This window comes from Periplaneta americana, chromosome 16 (assembly GCF_040183065.1).
Source record: "Periplaneta americana isolate PAMFEO1 chromosome 16, P.americana_PAMFEO1_priV1, whole genome shotgun sequence".
NCBI classification, from domain to species: domain Eukaryota; kingdom Metazoa; phylum Arthropoda; class Insecta; order Blattodea; family Blattidae; genus Periplaneta; species Periplaneta americana.
In genome coordinates this window covers 69543193-69567831 of record NC_091132.1, presented here as the reverse complement: position 1 = coordinate 69567831, position 24639 = coordinate 69543193, and the positions used below count along the sequence as shown (strand labels likewise).

At 36.2% G+C, this 24639-nt stretch overlaps 1 protein-coding gene across 2 annotated transcripts in view; it reads right to left on the bottom strand.

Moving 5' to 3' along the window:
- Positions 1-561: 561 nt before the first annotated feature.
- Positions 562-24639, bottom strand: part of SmydA-1 (SET and MYND domain containing, arthropod-specific, member 1) — a 49301-nt gene continuing 25223 nt past the window's right edge. For both annotated transcript variants that reach the window (XM_069849466.1, XM_069849467.1), the window contains exons 6-8: positions 20768-21138; positions 17165-17283; positions 562-9038 (exon numbers count right to left, since the gene is read on the bottom strand). In XM_069849466.1, the coding sequence (XP_069705567.1) occupies positions 8880-9038; positions 17165-17283; positions 20768-21138 (649 nt within the window). In that variant the 3' untranslated portion in view covers positions 562-8879. The remainder of the gene's footprint in view (positions 9039-17164; positions 17284-20767; positions 21139-24639) is intronic.

Below are 24639 nucleotides of genomic sequence, written 5' to 3'. Positions count from 1 at the left end.
GTATCATCTTGCGATCTCTGAATAGACTTTGTAGCTGAAAATAAATTGGACGGAGTTACGCAATAATAGACCAAGCGCCAAAAACCTGTTTCGAGATATTGGCCATTGAAATAAATCTATTTCTTTATAAAACATTTTACTCAAGAAGTAGGCTATTATAACATTCATACTATTACAAAAAATAGCACAAATAATACTAAAAAAAAAGGCTAACCGATTTTTAATAAGAGACCAGCAGTTGAATTAATATTTCAAAGCAAAATAAATAAATGAATTTTATGCAATAAACGAATTTTTGCTTATAAATAGCAGCAAAATTCAGATATCGCATTCTTGATTTTTTCCGAGTTAAATTAGACTCCCATGAAGAGATTTGTGCAAATGTCTCATTTTTTCAAATTGTCTGTTGGTCTACTATTGCGAAACTCCGTCCAATTTTAAATAAAAAAGTAAAATAATAATTATACAGTAGTTTCTTTCTTCCAACAACACATAGACAATAATAACTAAATGCGTAGGATGTCTGAAAAGTCAGGATGCGAAAGTAAATATGAACCTTCATTTATTTTAATAACGAAGAAATTCTGCTATTTATTTGTACAAAATTAGGTATAATACAAATAGTTGAAGCAATATGTTCTCAAAACAATATTATATTTAATTTCAGGTGGAATCATCACACAATGGAATAGAACAGGAACGGGAGACTTTGAAGACTGGAAATTGCACTGGCCAACGGACTCGTCCAGGCTGCCTCGAGATACAAAAGGTAGGATAAATTAACAATCTTCATTAATGGAATTTTTAAACTGTAGTGTAGGCCTACAGGTAGCATGCAAGTGTATTGGTGATATATCTGGCACTGAAGAATTGACACAATTTCTGGGTTTATAAATATGGTAATTTTCACAATGCAGTAATGTTATGGCTACTAGTTTTACCAGATATTAAAAGAGATTGCTCTACTTGAAATAGGCCTATATTCCTGAAGGTATTCTCGATCACGAATTTTCTACTTTGTAGGTATGACAATGTTAATTCCTCTCTACACGTTGAACTTCCTGTAAGACGTAAGAAGTGAACTAAGATATTGTGATTTTAATGAGAGTTTATGTAACTTATATATCGATCTACCGAGTGTTGTCACATCCTACCGGGGTTTATCCTCAATCAATTTTGTTTTCTTCTGTATTGACACCAGAAAAGTACTTGGTGAGGTCCCATTACGTGGAGTCAGCACAACGTCGGGTTTGTATAAACAACAAAAGATATTCTATTGACAATGGACAAACATTAGTGCTCCAGTCTGGATTCGAACCCACGACAGTAAGTTTTACGCAACGATAATGCTGTCCTCTTAAGGCTGGTTCACAATAAACCGAGAACGGAAACGACAACGAGAACGAGAACTGAAATATTATTAAAATAAATGTATTTAAATGTGAGCATTCACAATTAACTATTGTGAACCCTGACATTTAAATACATATATATATATATATATATATATATATATAATTTGAACTGGTAATGGAAATTGCGGGAAAACGGCTGGACGGGTTTTAATAAATGACCCCTCATTTTGAAGCTTGGAACTCAAAGTTTTTCGGAGAAATAGTAGCTTTCAGTGAAATGTCAATTTTTAAACATAATTTTCCTATTTTCCAAAATCCATCTGTCGTCAGTTTTGAGAACCAGCTAATAGCATTCACGGTCGACTTGATATCCCTTCGCTTTTTTGTAAAAGAGAAGCGAAGCGAGCATCAAGTCGGCCGTGTTGCATTTCAGAATAAAACAAAACACATACTACAGTAAACAATATTACACGAAGGCCATGATCTGCAAGAATGCTGACATATTTAGAGCTCAAATTAAATTGGTCATTAAAAAATTAACTTACTACAAATAATTTATAGGTTCGATTCTGTGGTCTGTAATTTTCTGGGTACAGCTGTATATTGGATATTAAAAACTACAAAACTTGGGGTGGTTTGATGACATTATTACCATTAGAAATGAAATATTATTGTAGTTAATGCCATGATGTGACTATTTTTCATTAATTATACATATCAATGCTATATTGATGATATGAATAACTTAAATTAGATTTTGATTTCTATATTTAACTGAGTGGCGGCTATATAGTATGTATAGTATATGTTACTGAAAGCTATAAAACTTACGTAAGATAATAATATTATTAAAAATCAAATATTTTTACAATTATTAATCAAGTGGGGTTGGGTCTTTTTCATATATTTAATGGCGGTGTGGTGTAGATATTTATATGCGTGGTTCTCTTCAGTATTGGCTCGAGAGAGAATATCTTTCATTGTTATGGAAACAAATAACTTTCCGAATGTCTGGTATTCTTCATTGAAAATAAATCTGAAAAATGTTTATTTGAACGTCTAATGAACTTAGTTTGCAGCATTTGCTGCACAAGCCACTAGTTTATTTTAACATTATTTCCGTTCTCGTTCTCGTTCTCGTTGTCGTTTCTGTTCCCGGTTTATTGTGAATCAGCCTTTAGCCGTCGTATATTATCCTGATGGGGAACTTGGCGCCACTTTTAGACTACCGGGTATACATTTTCTTATTCTTAACAGATTTTACTCTACTACTCCCATTCTTTTTCCTCAAAATCTACCCAGCCACCTGCTTGATGTTATTTAAATGAAATAGGTTTTTAATATATAACTCTCATCTTTCCTCTATCCAACTATAACTGTTTTTGATGCTATTTAATCGAAGCAATAGTTACGATGTTAATAATAATCATTTTGAGTTTCTAACAGTTGTCTTGAGCTCTTTTCCAAACGAAACAAGTTACGTGAATTTTAATACTAATAAAAATAGGCGTTTTCTCCGAGTATTTCAATTCTCTTGTGACATCCTAACAATTCTGCAGTGCATTATCATCATCATCATCATCATCATCATCATCATCATCATCATCATTTACATTCATTGCACTGTGGTGCACTCTGAATGGTCTCTGACGAACTAAGCGGTGTACGCCTCTCGGCACTAGTGACATCTATGGATACAGTATCGAAATCATTAGGGTGCTTTCCTGACTGTTCCTAATTATTTACATTTATGCTGACAAGCAAACATTCTGATGGGGACAGATAATTTTTTTTTTCTTCCACCATGTTAATAATGTCAAAAGAAGTGCTTATACAAATTTTAGCCACTCGACTGCAATTACGAGGCCGTTCAGACAGTGATTTTCCCTGGGACCATTTACAGAAAAAATCACAATTGCATGGAAAGATTTCTTGAAGCAGATGCAGCAATTTGTTCCGCTATTTGTCAACATATCCCCCCCCCCACTGGAATTGAGACGTTTGTCATACCATAAGATCAATTTTCCCTGTGTCGTAGAAGTCAGCCGATGGGATTGGAATCAGCGTTTGACAGCCATCTGCACCTTCTGTCGATCCCATAGTATGACAAATGTCTCAATTTCGGTGGGAAATATGTTAAAAAATAGCTCAACAATTGCTGTGTCTCTTTCAACAAATTTTTCTATTGAAATTGTGTTTTCTTTCTGTTAACGGCCCCTGGCGAACTTATTTTTTTACGGCCCCCGTAATTGTGGTCGAGTGGCCAAAATTTGTATAGGCACTTCTTTTGACATTATTAACATGGTGGAAGAAAAGAAATAACATTTATATCTGCCCCCATCAGGATGTTTGCTTGTGGGAGGTAGTTCATGTATGATGCTACGCTCCCGTCATAACCAGGATGAACAGCATAAAAACAAATTTGATTTACAACTATGATAAGAGGAACAAAGGTGTACGATGTCTTGTGTAGTATTGGTGGTTATAAGTTCCTAGTTTTGATACATACACATTTTGGTGGGAATGTGCCTGCTTATAAAATGTTTCAGCAAATCTCCTAATGGTAACTGGGATACTTTCCACTTTTAGATTTTTATGTATCTGTACATTTCTCGTGTACCACCCGCCATTATGAATTACATGCAACACTTTATTTTGCACTACATGAATGGGATTTAACGTTGTCTTAGGTGCATATGGCCATACTATTGAACCATACAAAAGCACCGATCTAATCAGCAATTTATAAATTATCACTATTTAGATGTTGACAATGCATATGTTTTTTTGAAGGGTATGTAGTTGTACCATAGTCTAATATATACAGTCACGAAGCTTGAGTTGCGGGGGTACTAGGAACAATAGACTGTGCCGGTACTATTTCGCATTGTCTGTAATGAGGCGATATTAGCGATCCTAGTGGTTAGCAACTAGCTATGGATGCATATATACTACGTATTGAGCTTCGTGACTGTATTTACTAGACTGAGGTTGTACCATTCTTCCTATTGTTTTTGCTCGTCTATTAACCCTTAAATTGGCACTGTATGCTATAGGATACAACAGGTTAATAAACTATATGCTATAATTTTAATACAATAGAAAAAAATTGGTTTGAAAATTAAAATTTCACAATACTATAATATGCACAACATATAAAATATGAACATTGCGAAAGTTGTTTTCTTTACAGTCCGACATGGTCTAATATACTAGTGTGAGAAATGAAGTTTCGCCAGTTTAAGGGTTAACAATGTTTTTTTCTGACGTAGTCCACAACTATCCAAATGAATTCCAAGTTACTTAACAGAATCCTGAAATTCAATAGCAGTATCATACAAAAGTGGCAAGTGAAGGGTCCTGTCACTGCACAAGAAAAATAATAAAATTAAATAAAACAACATAGAAACTTTGATAAAATTATACATTTGTTATGTTTATAATAAACAAGGCTCTGAGTCCAACATTACTGATAAAAGTGATACCAGGAATTTTGTCTTAAAACTTTAAATTAGCTGCCCAGGACTGAAAATGTGGCTTTTGCGTAATAAATACCGCCATTATTTTTATTGCCTTTTATGTCTTATATTTTATATTCTGTAGCCGTTTTTCTGGATTTGTTTATAGCCTACTCGTAAATTAGTTTCATGCAAAAGGCTGTTTATACTGTAATAGATATTCTCAGTTAAATATTGTTGTGGTCGAGATATTGATTCTATTTTTGTTCATACATTGTCTCACTGAGGAACAGGATTCTCCCACTGTGTGTTACTTAAAAGTACGGTATGAATTTCCAGATTTTACTTCTCTTCGTGCTAAAAACTTATACAAATTCATCTCTCTAGGATAATTATGCAGATATATTTGTATTGTAAGGACATTTTTAATCCTCAAGACTACATTTTCGATGCAAAGAACAAAGTTGGAGTGGAAATGTTTCGTGAAATAGTTTTGTCTATTGAAACTATTCACAGACAAAAGAAAATTTTCACAACTATCTCCGCAGCAGTTGACTTGCTTGCTCACACAGTTGTTGATTCATATTAATAAATAATTCCGCGCATTCAGCTTCCACAGATAAAGGATGGGAATTTCCCCACCGAAACAAACTGTCAATGCCAAATTTTATGTGTCACGTTCAGCGACGCCAGAAGAATTTTAGCGAGTCCCTCGCAAGTCGCCGCTTGAGTCCGTGGCTCTTGCACCTCCCCCAACAGCACTCAGTAAAATACTCCCGTCTGCTTTACGATTATAGTCTGCTATCTTTTATTTTGAGCTCCTATATCTACATGGTGTCTTTCCATGATGTCGAATTACAATAATAAATGTTGTCTAGGATAATATTTATTACGAATGTGATATCTGTATCTTTTATTTCGTATTATAAATGATCCACCAGGTTTTAAGTCAAATATTTGCGAAAACTCTGGATGCATAGCCATTATAAAATATACCGTATTATTTAATATGGAATTGAATCGTAAAGCCCTTCTAAATGATCTTCTTAATGATAAATTTGTGTGATTTATTCAGCTTTGTTTGCACCATCAAAACAACTCGCTCATCATCAACCCATCCTCACGTATTATGATACCGGTTCGACTTAGAACCGGTTCCTAGTGCATGAAATACGTAAGTACTTCATTTCAGTCTTGAACAGTGCACACACTCAGTGCAGGAATCTGCCCGACACTGATTTACTCTATATGAAAGAGCGTTGCTCTGTCACTGAATGAGTGGGTTCCAGAAAATAAGCATTTCTCGCCAAAGTTGAAATTTGGAGATGATAAAATTATCCGGTATGAGTGATAGATGTACACGGCACTCATCATTTTTATGCAGCTATAATAATATTGATAACTTAAAACATTACCACGTTAGAGATGTCATTGAAATGAATAGTTACAAATGCGAAATATCACTTACATGATTTAAAATAATATCAAGCAGTTTTTTGTTTGCAACAATTTCCGGCATCTCTCGGTGTTTTTATTAACGAGTAACTCTAAATCCTGGCCTTAATTTGTGAAATCTACAGTGATCAATTCATGGCACTGAATATCCGAAATATTTTGTGTTTTTCTGTAGATTTATTCCTAATTTATGCGGCAACGCCAAAGGGCGAATTTGGTATATCTCGTTGGTACAATTATAGAGTACCTAAGAGGTAATTTTTTCAACAACATATAGGCCTAACTTTTTGTTTGGAAAGGTGATTGGTAAAACATTAGCAGGTAAAAAAATGTGTTCCATACAACTTATATATCAAATAAATTCTACCTCAGATTAGGTACAAATCGAAATTTTCGAAATAGAGATTGGACACACTATCATTTTGTTAATCCACTATGACTCAAGTGGTAAATTTTCTGGGCACAATTTCAGTGGTCCTTTGTGTAATTTCTGGGAGATTGTGTAGACATTTATCTGCTTCCTATAGGAATTAATGTCGACTTTTTCGAAATAGGGATTAGGCACACTATCATTTCGCTAATCCATTATGGCTCAAGTGGTAAATTTTCTGGATAGAATTTAGTTTCTCCTTTGTGTAATTTCTGGGAGATTGTATATACAGGGTCATTGACGAGGATTTACCTCCTTTACGGAGCTTATTTCTGAAGACTTTTCAGCAAAAATTCATATAAAAATAGTTCCTATCCTCAATATTCTCAGAGTTACACTAATTAAAATTGTTTGTAAAATACGTTTTTTCTTTAGTTTGAAGGTAAAAGAATAATACAAATAGAGAATGAACCATTCAGAACTGTCATTTATTTAATGACAAGTAGTATGAAGCTAAAAATGTGCTGTGAACTCCTTAGTTGCTTCGTACAGACATCTTTTTATATTTTTAACTAGAAAATTACATTATTCTTACGCACTTATCACAACAATTACTACAAATCACACCACTTCCACCGACTTTATTTGTAGTTCAATTTTGCATCCTAATTTACAGTCTTGGAGAGTTTACAACACATTTTAAAAAAATGTTGCCGTCCGCTTGAGTACACTTGGCCGCACGCTTGTGAATGGCACTCGTCGCTCTACGTAACTGCATTCGGCTATCTTTGATTTCCGTAGCGCTCGCGCTGGCTGCTGACTGCTCGCTGACCAAGATCACGCGTTCACAGCAATGCGTTCCAATAACGAAACGTAAATCTGTAAATACTGAGACTAGGACCCATGTTTATATGACATTTTTTGCTCAGAATATCTTCGGAAATAAACTCCGTAAAGGACGGTAAATCCTCGTGAATCACCCTGTATTTATATGATTCCTGTACGAATATTGTTTGTTATTGGCATTATTGCTTTATTTTACCACTTGTTACGTTAAACGGTGAAATTGCGTAATGCTAGATATATGAACAGGGACCCATCACTTGTGAATATGTAATTGTGTTGGTTCATAGTCCTCAGTGAAGAAGAAATAGTCCAAACTATTCAAACCTTAATGGCAGATTATGATAATGGTGATGATGATGATGATTTTTGCTAACTCTTACCTCCATAAATTCATGCTTAAGTTAAGGAAATAAGAACTATAATCCTTTCGCTGTAGAAAAATCCTAATATAAACAATAGCACGTGACTGAAGTGAGGCTTCATTGGCCGTTGTTTGGCGCCATAGATTCTCAGTACATGTTCCCGCCTATTGTTGTACATTCTGTTTCATGTTAAACATTTCCTGTTACTCGTCAAGTAGGCCTAACCTCACTACTATGCATTCGTTTGCTTAGGAAACATTTACTTTATAATTACTGTAATTAAAACTCACATAAGTTATTATATACATTTAAGATTATTTGTTTTTCTCCGCTTTTGAGAGGGTTTCCACTCTTATGATCAATAACCACACACACCGAGAATGCAGAAGACATACTTCAGTACCACGTGCTTACGAGACGCCAGCTTGTTACAAGAACAGGCTACCTCGGTATTATTGTTGGTATTCATCCGCGTTCATAGTACATAACAAAATATAAAAGTAGCTTTTCTTTTACATAGCGTTTTACATATGAGTGAAGTTATATGTTTCATTGTATTTAACAATTAGAATCAATTTTTTATTTCCAAATAATACAAGATTATAGTTTCCAAATACGGACTATATTTTCCTGCGTCGTGTGAGTGTTTCGACTGTGAGCCAATCACGGGTATGACAGCAACGTGCTTGTGTTTACAGTAGGATTTTTCTTACAGCGAAAACAGTATAGTGCTTAGTCACCTTCAGTATAGACCCTCTCGTATGCCTCTGAACTCCCTCCAATCTTCCTCCGGTAAAATGGAACATGAAATAAAATAGGGTGTCAATCTACCTCTTTTCCTTGCTTTCTTTTCTCTCTCTTTTTGAAGAGCCAGTTGCCTCATGCTATTCGAATCGACTGGTAAATTAACAATAATCCCATCGGCCTATTGAAACAGCCTGCTGGTTGCAACCGTCATAGTTACTTATATAAAATAGGTGAGTACAGCCTGTGTGTGGTTGCAATTTGGATCGGGCTTGGGTGGTCCCTAGGGCTAAAGTGGGCTGTCCCCAATAGTGGTGTGGATGTTCTGCAGAAGGGCGTTGAGATCCACCAGGTTCCTCTTCGCCTGCAGAGCGATCTTGCCTTCAGGAAGAATCTCTGGCTCGTGGTTCAGCAGGAAGGACGCCTCAGTCAGTAGTCTCTTGGACTCCTGCAACATCGCAATAACATGACGTCACCACCACAAGGCCAAGGTCCCTTTTATTGTTGTCCTTCGTGGTACAATGCTCCGCTAATGTGCCATTATCAGGATTCCATGCGACGCAAATTAGAAACATACCATCATTCACTAAGTTCTCGTCGTCTTGTCTTATTACTGGAAGGTTTTAAAGTGGCTAACATATGGTCAATATCTTTAGTTCTCACAACCTGTCTGTATTTCATCATGTTTATTCCTTAGAAATTTCCACAGTGTTTTCTTTCAATTATTTACATTTACAAGATACATCTTATTATACGTAAACTATGTTTTTACACGTATATTTAGCATTTTTGGAACATCGGATGAACCAAATTTCTACGTCTCTCTCTAACTGTAAGTTGTTCGAAATGTCGGAAATAAAGTCTGAATATACAATTATTAATGAACGTTAAATATGAACAACTCGAAGGCGATCAAATCCGAATTTACATAGACTAGGTATCGCTAAAAAAAAAAAATTAAAATTTCGACGGAAATAAGAGACTAGATTTTATTGACGATGATGTTCGTATGTCTGCGTTTGAGACCGTCATAGATTGTTGTAGTAACGACAATACAATCAATAAAAGGATACGAAAGGACGTCTTTCAACCAATCATTGCTGCTTATCGCAATTTTATCACTTCCCTAGTCTTTGTTTTTATCACTTCCCTAGCATTTGTTTCTTTGTTTGCCAACATTTCAAACTGAAAATTCTTTACGGTACTATAAAATATGCTTTGCGATCGTCATTTGTTTCCCGTATAGATAGTCGACTGAAAATGGCGTCTCGGTTCAAACGTTTTGGTGAAGGGAACATTAGTGAAATAGAATTTTAGGAAGTTGATTAATATCTATTTATTGTATTAGAGTACTTTATTTCTTCTAATCTATATAATATGTTTTCTTCTGTTTTCATCACCTCCCTACCATTTATTTCTTCGTTTGCCAACATTTCAAACTGTAAATTTTTTACAGTAGGTCTACTATAAAACATGCCTTGCGATAGTGATTTGTTTGCCGCATAGACAATCAACTGAAAATGGCGACTTCGTTTAAACGTTTTGGTGAAGCTAACATTAGTGAAATAGAATTTTAGTAAGTCAATTAATGTCCATTTTATTGTATTAGAGTACTTTATTTCTTCTAATGTTTATATACTTTTTGTAATCGTATAATAGTCAATTAAACCGCACCCGAGTTTTGATTTTCTCTAGATAAATCAAAAGCTCTAGTGAGATTACTGTTGATAAAATAAACGTTGTTTATTACAATTGACTGAAAGTTCATCTTGTCGTAAATATCTCCCTCATAAATAATGGTGAATTTGAGCCACTTATAAGATAAATAGATATTTTTAAATATATTGCAACCCGCCAAGTCTTGCAATAAAATCCTTCCAACTAGTTATGTATAGGCCTACAGGTTGAATGGTAACCTCTGCACCAAAATGAAACTGGTAATAGATCATGAGGATGGGTTTGAAAAATCGAAATAAGTTTTTCTCCAACATTCACCATTTTAGAGGAAATCGTTATCATTCTATGAAGCATTTGGCAATATCACGACTACTGCAATAACCTACTGTACTCAGTCGGTGACGCACGAAGGACGCAGCGTTGCAAGATTTATTTTAACGATTTTCGCAATAATAATAATTAATTATTCAATTTAAACTCATGACTAAACGGTTTGATATGGAAAAGAAGAAAAAAAAAAAGATTCAAGACATGAACTGTTCAGAATATTTTTACCTAACTACTTGTATAGCAATCATCCGGCCATTACCGAAATGAAGTGCTACAAACATTGGGAAAACACTGTTTTTCCATACTTAACGGTACTTCATCGAAGGAAAAGTGAATAAAAGTTTTGTTACATTTTTAATATGTAGAATCACCTCTTAAATGTTGGTGCAACGGTCCCCTTTCACCCTGTATATGCGAACTCCTCTTGAGTATAGGGTTGGACTCATTCACATTGTTGAGTTTATGGGATATGAGTAAGTGAAACATTTTCATAGCAACCGAAGTCGAATTTCCGTTCCAAAGAATTCTTTCAATTTTTTATTAGTGTAGTTCGAATATATACGTTGCACACTAACATATTTTTTTTATAAAATACACACTTCATTTTAAGTTGTTATTTTTCATTTAACAGAGGCATGGCCACTGGCGTGATCTTGGGACAACGAGCGGATCTCGTGCTTCGAGACTTAGCTCGGGCGTGGGTTAGATCCCTCATGGACAATCTATCATGTTAGTTTTTTCTGAAGTTTCTCCCAACTGTAAGACGAATTTTAGGTAATTTCTGGCGAATTCTCGGACTCGTTTAGCTATTATTATTATTATTATTATTATTATTATTATTATTATTATTATTAGTAGTAGTAGTAGTAGTAGTAGTAGTAGTAGTATTAATTATTAGTATTATTATTAATTGTATTTTTTATTAATTGTGTTTATTATTGTCATTATTGAGTGTAATTAGTTACCACTACCACCGGGTATATACCCATTGCAGTGTGAATAAATACATACACATACATACATACATACATACATACATAATACATACATACATACATACATACATACATACATACATGCATGCATGCATACATACATACATACATACATACATACATACATACATACATACATACATACATACATACATACATACATACATACATACATACATACATACATACATACATACATACATACATACATACATACATACATACATACATACATACATACATACAAATATTTCGTTGCCACCTATTCTACTGACACTAGATAAAAGCATTCTTGATATAGCGTCGTTAGCTAAACGATTTAAGAAAGAGACATGACTAACAATAAGCATCTTTCCCTTGTCATTGACCCACACGTCATAAACAAACCTTGGTTTCGTCTCCGAGCGTTGTGAATATGCAGTCGGAATGATAAAAAGTCAAACTTAAGTATTTCTGCCATACTTTTCCCACCAGATCAGAAGGTTTCTAATTTGTATGTCATGAACATCAGTATCACATAACGTGTGAGAGAAAACTCTTAGGACCGGCCACTTTATTCACAATAGTATCTTGTAGCATGAATATTACGTTCAGGTTCCCTTGCGGTTTTGTTAACATAGGCAGTCTCCACGAGCAACGCAAGTACAAATACAGACATATCGGGTTATTATACGATTTGACAGCAATACAGAGGAAAACAACTCAAGAATAATGAACAGATGACAGAAATCTTGAACATGCTGCTGAATTGTTACGCCTATAGGCCTACACCAACTTACAAAGCAGCGTCATGTTTCAGTCTGTGAACTTTGAGACATCTATTTCATTAAGTGGATTTCTAAATTTAATGCTTGTCCCTTTTGTATTAACCTTCTTTATACCAAGTTCCAGGTATACGGAGTGAACCGTAAGTAATGTCATTAATTTTAGGGAGTTATTACTTGAGATATTTTAAACAAAATAGTTTAATACAATTTTGCTCGTTTTTGCTTCCTTTTCGAGATAAAAATTGTTTTATATTAAACATTTCATAGCGTGTTTTGGGGAAGCCATTGATTGAATTGCCAATATGCTCAGTCAATTTAAAGGAACAGTGTTTTATAATAATAAATTATTGAAAGAAGAGAATAAAGCTACAAAAACTTATTGGGCATTTCATGTAATACTTGTGTTTGTGTACTAAGTTATTTTAAAATGGTGTATATCCTTCAAGAGAGAACATAAATCATCATTATTGATTAAATTTAGAAAATTACACAAAATAAGCTGTGTTTTCATTCTACAATAAATTGACAATAACAAAAATACAGGTTGCCAGACGACGATAGAAAATAAAAGATGCTAAAACAAATGAATGAGGTGTGTAAACAATTGAATGCTCTTTCATATTTAAGTTTAAAAATATAGGGGTGCCATTTGAAATTTGAAATTGGGAGTAGCTGGGGATGAAAGGTGAAACCTAAAATGCAATTAAGCCTGGTTTCAGAATTCCCCCTCAATATCTAAATTGATATGTTTTTTGTTTAAATTTAATTCAATTTAAATAGTTATTTAGACTGGAAAGTTTTGAAATGAAAGCTCTGTATATAAAATAATTAAATATATTGAGAAGTTCTCTGTTACTAACCGGAGTTGAACACATTGTACTCCCAGTAAAATACTGTCGTATGTCGAAAATCACATATTATTTTCGTAAATTTTTTCCAGCACTGTTTTACTGTTTGGAGGTATGAGATTCTAACAGTAAAAGAGTAGATTGTGAAAGGTTTTGGTACTTATTTATTAAAATATTTTTACAGCAGTATTTTACTAGGGAATAGCTTATCTTTACAGATCACAATTTTCGAATTACGACACTATTTTAGTGGGAGTGCGACATATGACATTAATAGCGATAGTGATAGCCATGTCGATAGTTTATTTTTGGACTGTGATAGTGATAATAATGTTGGCATTGGTAGCAGAAATGGCGAGAGTGATTATGATGGTGAATCGTTAAAAGATCAGAAAAAATATCCATTATGAACATCATAGTGGTTTTAATGCAGTAAAAAGATTTTAAATTCAGTTCAAACGGCAATTACTTGGAACCGAGCGTTTTTAGGTGCTTCTACACAAACGGTGATTTCGAAAAGCCCTTATACCGGAACGGGTCACGTGATTTCCGCTTGTTTCTGTAGCCAACTGTAACATTTCCTGGAGGAAAGCGCCTGCCCTTTCCTGCAATAATATTTTCTTTATGATATGAAGAAATCTGGAGGCGAGCTCGTCCGCTACGGCGCGTAACGGCTGTTTCTTAATATTAGCTATAGGTACGAAGAAATGGTCCAATGATTTTAGCGTACTTACAAACATAACCGTTGTTATTATTTATTTCTAAGCCCATTGACAATGTTGCCAAGTGAGCTTCTGTCTCGCAAAGTCTACCTCCTTCCATGTTCAGCACAGTGGCAAGAAATTACCATTGCACCTCGGTAGAAATTCTAGTTTTTTTCTTCAATAACAAGAGGAGAAAATATTATCGGATTATGTCAAAATTATCAGTAGGCATAATTAAAAAGTGTTTCAAGAAAGATGTAATATTTTTATAACAAGTGAGCTATTTGTACAAGTCTATAAATGTAGCTTAATTCCTTTCCGTTATAGCTATTTGCACTGTTCTGACGGTAGAATACCGTTTATATGCACATTCCGATTTGTACAAACCTGTCCTTACCCATTCATGTACGGTGGAAGCACTTAAGTTCGACAGAAAACAAGTTCGACATTCAATAGTTCGACTGCTTACGTAGGAGAATTAGACACGCCCCTATACGGGCACTAAGAAATGGGTTTGCCATTTGAATGGGATTTGGTTCTGTGTCTTGTAGTGATACTTTTGTTAAAGGAAAACAGAATATTTTATTGTTTAGGACATCCATATTTAATCACTGATTTTAAATTAATGAACTCTTCTTTTTCTATTAGAGAATTGTGCCGTTTGTGAGACGGAACTGTAGAAACCCACTGTGGTACTAGAAGCGCATACACAAGTCTCGGGACGGGCAGGAAATGCAAGTACAGTACTGTATTCGTTGATGGATAACCAATAAGAATTTTTATTCATTTCACTTGCCACACCACTACCCTTATTGGATGAAATTTCAATTCTGTTCAGTCGAACTTAGGAGAGTCCACTGTATTTGCTTAGATGTTTGCACAAGCAAAATTTGCTTTCCATCACGATCTGAAAACAAATCGATTGGAATTTTTTTTTAATTATGGTTTATTTAACGACGCTCGCAACTGCAGAGGTTATATCAGCGTTGCCGGTGTGCCGGAATTTTGTCCCGCAAGAGTTCTTTTACATGCCAGTAAATCTACTGACATGAGCCTGTCGCAATGAAACACGCTTAATTGCCAACGACCTGGGCCGGGATCGAACCTGCAACCTCGAGCATAGAAGGCCAGCGCTATTAAATCGGTTTGAGAAAAGAAGTGCTTGCATATTACGTTTATCACAAAGACGACTGGTTATACGACACTGAATAACCGTTGAAACCAAGGCTACTATAGAGCGTTCAAAATACCATTGGGTATTCAAAAGCATCTTCTTAGGGGACATCCACTTTTTTCTGTCCCTATAACTGAAATAAGTTATTTGTGCATTTTCTTATGTACAGATGCGTAAATAAAATTTGGAGCTCCCCTATTTTATAAATTTCGCTTACAACACACTGCGCATGTGCAGTAAATAAGAGCCCCTCTAGATATGCTTCTTGTGGACAGTTGCGAAATTGTTGCCTACATACAGGCAGGGGGAATCCAATTAAAAATCTTTCTAGGCTATCGATCAGCAGATATTCTTTGAAGATGTCCATACCATGATAAGCGTTTTGCTTCCACATGTAGTGAATTAAATATCCTTAATGAATTAGTAGCGATATTAAATTTTAGTTTTAGCTTTTGAATACAATTTCAAGCTTTTTACACAATTAAATACAAATATAGACCTTTCACGTTTTCCTGAGAAAAAGGAAATTAGTTTCTTAGACTTGCTGTAAGGTTGTTATTGGGATCGCTAATATTGCTGATATTGCCTATGACGTTTAGGTGTTATGTTGTAGATCGGAAAACATGGGGATACATGGGTAAATGTAGATAATATTGCGACAGGGTCGTTGTGGGAAACACGATTTTTAAGCTGGAGTCAGAACATAATAATAATTAGCTTTCCTTCTTTGACAGGCGAACTATTTTTTGTCACACAGAAGAGTTTTCACCCAATTTTGTTTTCAATTGCAGAAAGGAAAATATTCCCTTAATTTTAATGTTAATAAATCAGGATGTTCTTCATTCTCTCAAAGATATAGAACAAGAGTTCATCACCATTTGTTGCTAGAAAGTTGCTTAGAGTGGGAAATCAATCGACTTCTCGATTGACAACACAGCTAGACCACCAGTGTGATTTCTTTATCATTTCTTCAATCCTATTCTGAACGATGAATACCTAAAGCTGGACCCTGAATATTGAATTCAAAGAATTTAAAAATCTGAAGTAACAGATAGGCTAGACTTGCAAACTAAAACAATTCCTTCAGGTGATCTCATTCCTGGTAAACTCTGTATCTTATAAGTCTGACCCCAAGGGTCCGCGGACCATAGGTTGGGAACCACTGCTCTAAGGTATCATGACTTACACTCTATACCAGATGTCTTTGGAGCAGATATAAGCAACGGAACGAAATGCAAGAGAGTGCGGTTCACACGATATTAAGGGCCGTATTCATAGACATTTTTAGCGCGGGTTTCCGGTGGATGATCAGAGTTTTTCGTATTCATAAACCAGAGTTAGTGATAGGATATGATTTGAATTCTGTACAAGTAACCAGTAGATAGCCGGGGCTAGCTTAGTACGCTCGTAGCGCGTGCTGCGAAATGTCTATGAATAGCACCCTAGATGTTTGTGTATGAATTAAGTGACCGACTACGTTCATATAACGAAAAGTGAAAATTAAAGTAATGTGTCTTTGAACATACCTTCTTACATCAGTCACTAGTTGTACTGCTGTCGTCTGCTCATATACCGCACAGATGCTAGACGCAATAGAACTGCAGTAGTGGACGCGTCTCTGAATACCGTCTGGTAACCAGGATATGCACGCGCTAGTGTCTACAACGCTCTCAGCTAAGTAATGACTCGCCAACCAATGGGAGCGCAGCGATAACATGAGATGCATGGAGACCCTTGCTATGGTCTACTCCAAAGACATCTGGTATAGAGTGTAGACTAGCGATATGGAATGAGCGCTGGTTTTAGTAGGCCTACCCTAAAAGGATGAAAAATTTTTCATGAAAATTCGGCCAGTGTAAGCTATAGAATCCGTGCTCACCCAGTATTGTGATTAATTTGGAGAGCTGGAGTAGGTAGCTAAAGTCGGTTTCAGAAGCCAGCTATAACGGCTGGGGGGGGGACCTTGCGTTAACCCCACGTTATCCCCGTTCGTTTTGCTTGGAGTGGAAACAAGCTTACAGTCTAATCCTCGAAGATAGTAGTGATTTTGAAGCGTGAACGAATGTGTATTGTACTTACCAATAGACTGTCTCTGAGAGCCAAGGGATCAAGTCTTCCCTTGTTGGATGCTCTTCTCGCCACTTCGGCAACGGCCGCATGCAGCTCGAACATGAGTACGCCCCTTACGCGGTGCTCAGCTGCAACAAACGATGCGATAGCAGAAATTAGGTTAGATTGCCATTCCAACTCTCTCTGCATCGTCCTCACTGAGAAATTGGAATTTTCTACCGTAATTTGATCACGTTTGTAAATTTGTATTTTCGCCTTAGATAATTTAATAATGAAATGAAATGGGAATGAAAAAACACAATTTCATTAGGAAAGAGTTTTTGTTCATGTATTATTATTATTATTATTATTATTATTATTATTATTATTATTAAGAGATGAGATCATTTTATTAAGCCTGCAAAATGGTTTAATATGACATTAAATAGTCTTACTGATTCATAAAATATAAGATCTCTAAAAATACGAAATAAAACAGATGCATAGCTTTACTATGCTCAATATACAGTGCGATCGAAAAGTCCCTCCGCAACTCCATTCGTTCTAGTAATCCTATATAAAGCTGGCACGTAATCCTGTAGAAAGTTGCCACTTCCCGTTAATTCCAGTTTGACAACCTCACATCCCCCGTCTATCATATGCTTAGCGGCCAGTGTTGCCACTTGAATTCTCTGCCTAGTGGATTCTCAACTGCACCATAGCTACACAAGCACTGCGGAGAGACTTCTTGATCGCACTGTATTTATGATGTAGTATTATGTGTGGGTGCGATAATCTGTGTAGTCTGTCTTGTTCTGGTGCTTCTGGTGTTAACATTGAATTTTTACATTTTGTGCTTTGTTAAGCTATGCCATAAGTGAAGTCATATTACGACAATGGATTAGAAATGATTCCATCTGTACCACCGAGGGAAAAGTTCAGTCATTTCATACCCTTCTATTGGCATGCCATGTCTGCGATCAGAGGAAATTCCAAGATACATACAATCTCAATCAGTGTCTTTCAGAAGTTGAAGCTCTGAAGGACCGCTTGCTGTGCAAAGAAAGATGGAATTCCCTGTTAACCATTTTATCTAAAACAACAAAAGACTGAAGGTCGTCTTTTCCAGTGCAGAAAAGAATAAACATTATAAGATATATTGAAATTTCTAAATATATTTATATAAAAAACAGTAAATGTAGAAATATACATATTAATTATGATTTAGACTTTTTCAGTTCTTAAAGTCCAATTTAGTTTCTTTTTTAGGTTCAACAAAATGTACATACAGAGGGTCGTATTGAAAGTCAAGAGCAACACATTGCTGTAATTTCAATTTCAACAATGTAACAAAAATATTATATCATCATAATCTACAAACTTTACACTATGTATTGACATATTGTGACGTCATTAACCTCTATCATATGACCATAGGCAATGTTTGCGAAATGGTCGACAACGATGGTTCGTTTCGACAGTGTGCTGTCTTTAAATTCCTTGTTAAAGAAGAAAAATCTGCTGCTGAAATTCACCTCAGACTACAGCGTGCATACGGAGATGTGTGCATGGGCGCCAGCAGTGTTAGGAGATGGGTGAAACATTTCGAAGATGGGAACACAAGTATCCAAGATGAGCCTCGTAGCGGTCGCCCTCGAACTGCCTCCACGGAACGCAACAAGGAAAGAGTTGGTGAGTTCTGGGATGCATTTTGGTTGAATTTCTTGAACCTAGACAGACCATAAGTGCTGTCCGCTATATTCAGACAGTATTGAAGCTCTGTCGTGCATTGCGCGAAAAACGCTCTGGAAAGAAGATCATCCTGCAACACGATAACGCGTGGCCTCACACTGATCGTGTCACCGTAGAGAAAATCAGAACATTTCAGAACAATCTCCCTACAGTCCCGATTTTGAATCCTCCGACTACCATCTTTTCTGTTCTGTAAAGGAGCAACTGCGAGGCCAACGCTACTAGACGTTGGAGGACATCCGGAAATCAGTGCGTCAGTGTTTTCGGGAAGATGAAACCGACTTCTACAGCAAGGGAATTTTCAGACTTACAGAATGGCGGGAAAAATGTATGCAAAGAAATGGAGACTATGTTGAAAAGTGACAGAAAAGTCTGTAGATTAAGGTGATGTACCTGGTTTGTCTAAAAAATAAAAATTAAGATTTACAACAGTGGGTTGCTCATGATTTTCAGTATGACCCTCGTATATGCGACTCTTATGACCAGAGACCGGAAATTTGGCAGAATGCCTTTTTAAAGTAAATCTGTACGAATTTTACCTTTGTGATTGAAACGTCACAGTTTTATGTTGCCCGTTTCTGCCTCTTCAAATATAAATGCCTAATTTACAATATAAATGCCTTTTTTGGCCTTTATTTTATTATTTATCTATTATTTATTAATTTATTATTAGAAATTGCCTACAAGTATATTTTAATTTATTTCTATAACCGCTACAATGAAAGTGACTTCACCGAATGTATATTATTGTCTCTCAGTTCATATTCTCTTTGCAACAATGAGTGCTGCCGTGCAAAAAAGTATAACAGTGATCGTTTTAATTATCGCTTGTGTTTATTTGACAAGGCAACAATGAGTGTGGGTCTAACGTTATTTTTAACGGTGATTTTTCTTTCAGTTTTCATTGCGACGTTGTTGTAGCTATAGTCCCTTCACTCTAATTCCCGGCAGCCAATCGCGTTGCAGATCGGCTACATTTAAACGTGTGCGTCTTGTGATTCGCTGAGGAAGACGTTATTAATTTCTTAAAACTCGATAAATATTTAATATAATCGCCCGCCATTTTGGCTCTTTCGTTGGTGTTCGCAGAAAGCACACGAAGACGTTATTTGCCGCTCAATTATTTGCTGAATTATAGTGCGTTTGATTTATTATCATAGGAGCTACGACATGATAATGTTTAACGGTGTGGCAAATAGATTCCTCGTATGGTAGCTCGGCAACGAAGGAACAAAAATGGCGAACGATACTACCAACTATCTAGACTTTATAGAGCCTTCACTTCCTAAGACGTAAGCAAAGAAGATGAGTCACGCCGGTAATAACAGCGTTGCGACTATAGCAGCAAGATGCCGAAATTCAGTGTTCCTTTACGCAGTAAATTGCAAAGTTACGTTAATACTTTTGGATCCGACGTATTTTGTACTGACGGTAAAGTACTTACATGCAAAATATGTGAGCAGTCAGTGAACTACGGAAAGAAATATTTCATATCGCAACATATCAGTACAACCAAACACAAAAATGCACTTTCCAAGGCTACTGGGAAGAAGATTTCTTTGCTTCCAACAGTAATTGCAACATCGAGTCGAAAATCTCAATTTGCATTCGACTTATGTAAAGCTTTTCTTGCTGCCGAAATCCCTTTGTGGAAAGTGCAAGGTTGTGGGTCTAGTGCAAGGTTTTTGTAATTGCCTTTCATTGCGTATTTAAGCTATTTATGATGCCTTTTTGCCTACCTATTTTAATGATTCATAATGCCTAAACTTCCAGTCTCTGCTTATGAACATAATTCGGAAAATTATCTAAGAAATTATGAATATAGAAGTAGGAAAAAATAGGTAAAAACCTATAAATCTGGTCTCTAATTATGACACATACCAGGTACCAAAGCGTTCACTAATGAGAGCAGTTGGCGGCACAGAGAGATCTTCTCTGTCAGGTCGTGGTCCGAGACACCCGGCAGGCCCACGTCACTGTCTTGACCGTACAGCTGCGCTAGGGCGAGCCTCACGTCTGTGAGATAATAGTGATTGGGGTGCAGCTCTGGTGCAAATTGGGAGAGGAACCTTTCACACGCACGTGGATCGCCCTTCTGCATACTGGTGAGCGCCACACCCACACGCTCCAGCACGCCCAAAACCTGGCGCGCAGGCACCAGCGCTGAGCACCGCGCGCACCGCCACGACGCCTTCTCCAACTCTCTCTCCTCCGAGAGGCTGTTCTCTGGGAGCATGAAACCCTCGCACGGCCTAAAAACAAAATATGCTCAATTACACTTTATTATACAGGGACATCATTTTATTTTTACTAACATTTTTAATATTAACCTGGCTATATCTCTGAATCAACGCCGTTTGCTGCCCCCTTCCACGACTGGAGTGCGATGATACTGGCGTAATGTACAAACAAATCACTTTACTAGGTATAAGAGGGAAGAAAAGTAGTTCAATCATTTACGTAAAATAGGAAATATCGCGCTTTTGAGTTTGATCATTTTCATTAGGTTTTTTTTTTATCAAAATACAGTACAGTATTAACAATGAGGGTTTTTACTCACCAACTGAGCTGTCCATTTGGATGTATTCATTATGCAATGTGAAAAATAATCATAATATGGATATTTAAACACATTTTTGAAAATGGTAGCCGTCCATTTCGATACAGGCTTCAGTTCTTTTGTGCATATTATCGCACTATAGACTATTGTACCTAATTCCAATTACCAGTTTCGTCCTTCGTGCTAGTAACTCATGTTGAAATAATTCTGTACCTACTCTATAAAAGAGTACCTTACGTACTGTAAATTCAATCTTCACTTCTGCCCGAGCCGAAAAGATAAAATTACTCAGACATGCTATCTACTGTCCGTCCTATGTCGTATGGTCGTAGAAAGGGACGAAATCACGTGACAGTTAATTGCTTAACGAGGCCCTTTTACTTAAGTTATTTTAAACAGTCGTATAATATTACGTAGACGTCCGATTCCTAACAGAAATTAATGTTCTCAGAAAAGAGCTAAGACAGCCCAGCCACTAGCTGGCGAATAAAAGCTCGTGGGGGAAACCAGGATACGACGTAGGGAAATGGACGACAGTACCTGTGCGAAAATGATTCAATATTGAAAGCTCTTTCGTCACTGGAAAACGTGAACATATTTTTGGAACGTACTGTTTACCATGACCGTAAGGCTACTATGACTGTATATGCGGTCTTGGATCTGTGTGGAGGACTGTTGAACTTCATTAGTAGAGGGGGTGGGAGTGAAGTACATTAAAAAACTCAGGTACAATAAAAATTGAAGTAAAAATAAAATGATGTCCCTGTATTATACACAGTGCTGTAGTTGGGCCGGTACGGACCGGTACGCCGTACCATCTAATATAGAAACTCGCTGTTACCGCACCGGAAAAAAAATATATACTCGAAAATAATGTGACAGCGACGTGAGATTCGAACTCACGACCAGCGTCCCGCGAGAGAGCATATCGCGCGGGCTTCATGAAGCATGAGGGACGGCGCGACGAGGGGAAAGGGAAAGGCCCATGCGACGAGGGGAGAGTGCACGCGCAACTGCTGCATGCGGAGTAAGGGGGAATGGACCTTCCCGACCCTTCCAGAAATGCGTCGAAGTGGAGATATCCAGATAATTCTCTACACACCTGTAGAAGGTTCTCGCAACTATGATTTTGCTATAAAAGAAGAAGCGCCAGCGAACTAGAGCAGAGTTTTTCAGTTATTCAGTCAGTGAGTAAGCCAGAGCAAGCAAGCCAGCCGGAGTTCGACTCGAGTGTGCGTCCGCATCTGCGTCAGCATCCGAAGGCCTGAGTTCGAGTGCAGTGGCCGCAGTTGGAGGGACCCGAGTTCGAGTACAGTGAACTGTCTCTGAAGGTCTGTGGTTCGAGATACTGTGAACTCGAGTGACTGAGATAGAAGAACTGTGAAATCAGAACTGATAGTTCTGATTTGTAAATAGTGCTTTGTAAATATTAGTTAAGATTAACAGTTCATTGTTGTTCGTACTAGTCCAAGTAAATTGTCATTGTCGTCGGTGGAGTGCTATAACAAATACTGTGTTGAGTGAAAATCCAATTGTTGACGAGAGCGTTTAAGGCGAATTGTAGAAAGGAATTATTGTGGCGACTAAATTACATTGTTGTTACTAATAAAATTCACAATACATTAATTATGTTTAAATAATTTTTAATAGACTCTGAAATGGAGGATGTTAGCTATTTGAAAAACATTTTTATTTTGATATCTGGCATAAAAATAGCGGCTGGCATCTCATATCCTTTGTTTAAACGCTTGTCTATTAGTTGTTTTATCGAAAACCATGGTCTGGCACTTCAGGAGTAGTTGCGATTTGTTGATTTCAAGCTTGCATATTGCCGTGTTATTTCTATAAGTAATTACTACTAATTTTATGGCATGGCGCCTCAAGAAATCTGCTACACTTGTTCGCTAATTTCAAAACTTGCGTAGATGCCTTCGCATAACACTAATTTTATGATGTGGCACCTCAAGAATTCTGCTGCACTGATTCGCTAATTTTAAAACTCGCTCGGACGTAAAGCTAGAGGAGGGAAATACTGTTACTTTTCGTGCGTTCAAGAATCTTGAGTCCAGTTACATATTATAAATTTTATTCCAATTTCAATTAAATAATGTGAATAATCATTACTGTAATGAACGATATCTGCACTAAGAAAAGGAATATTCTTCCAGTAAAAAAGTTCTTAGATTTTTGTTCCTAAAAAGCGTTGGGCCACCAGTGTCAGTGTTTAATTCCTTGCCTTATGTGCAATTGTGGCTGCGGTCTGGAAGGAGGTTTGCAGAGGCGGCTGCATGACGAAGAAGTAACCTTGGAAAATAAATGTTGTATGAATCCATACAGAGTCTAGTCTGACCAAGGAGATTTCAACAGTAACCCCTAAAATTTGTTTCCAACTGCAGCACTTATTATACATAATAATGTATTCTAATATGCATTAGATTTTTTAGTTTAAGATATTTATATTTAGGTTAAATTACATTTTTAGAATAACCTACATTACACTTTTTAAACTTCATTACATTTTAAAATTTGCATTAGATTTTTTGTTTATGTAAGATTTTTTAGATTTATGAAGAGTACATCTTGGAAGGTTCATTAAATACAGTGTTCCCAGAAAGTTTAGGGACACATTATAATTCTTATAAAATGTTGCCCTGGCCTTAAATTACTAGAGAAACTAACAATCTTTTTAACTGTTGATTAACAAGAGGAAAAAACTATTTTTAGTGAACTTTCGGTATTTATATGGTGACTATTAGTCCTTAGAGACAATTTATATTTTTCAAACAGAATAAAAAATCTTACATTTTCAGTATTAAATTTTAAAATGAATGAATAACTAATTCGTGCACGATTCTCAACTGTTGCTGGATGATGTAGGATATACTGTATTACTCTTCAAATTAGTAAAGATGAAATATCAGTAAAAAATTTTCTTTTTGAATGTCGTAACAGTTTCTAAGATTTGAAGTTTTAAAAAAAAATGGGACATTTTGTTATTGGTCGGTTCGTTTTTAACTGTTGAATGGAGCTGCGTTCCTTGGGATTACAGTGGTAGGGGTGGACGCAGCTGTACAAACCTCATAGGTATAACTTCCTTCATTCAGCAGTTACAGATGAACCGACTAATAACAGAATTTCCCAATTTATTTTACAACTTCAAACCTTAGAAACTGCTAGGATATTCACAAAGAAA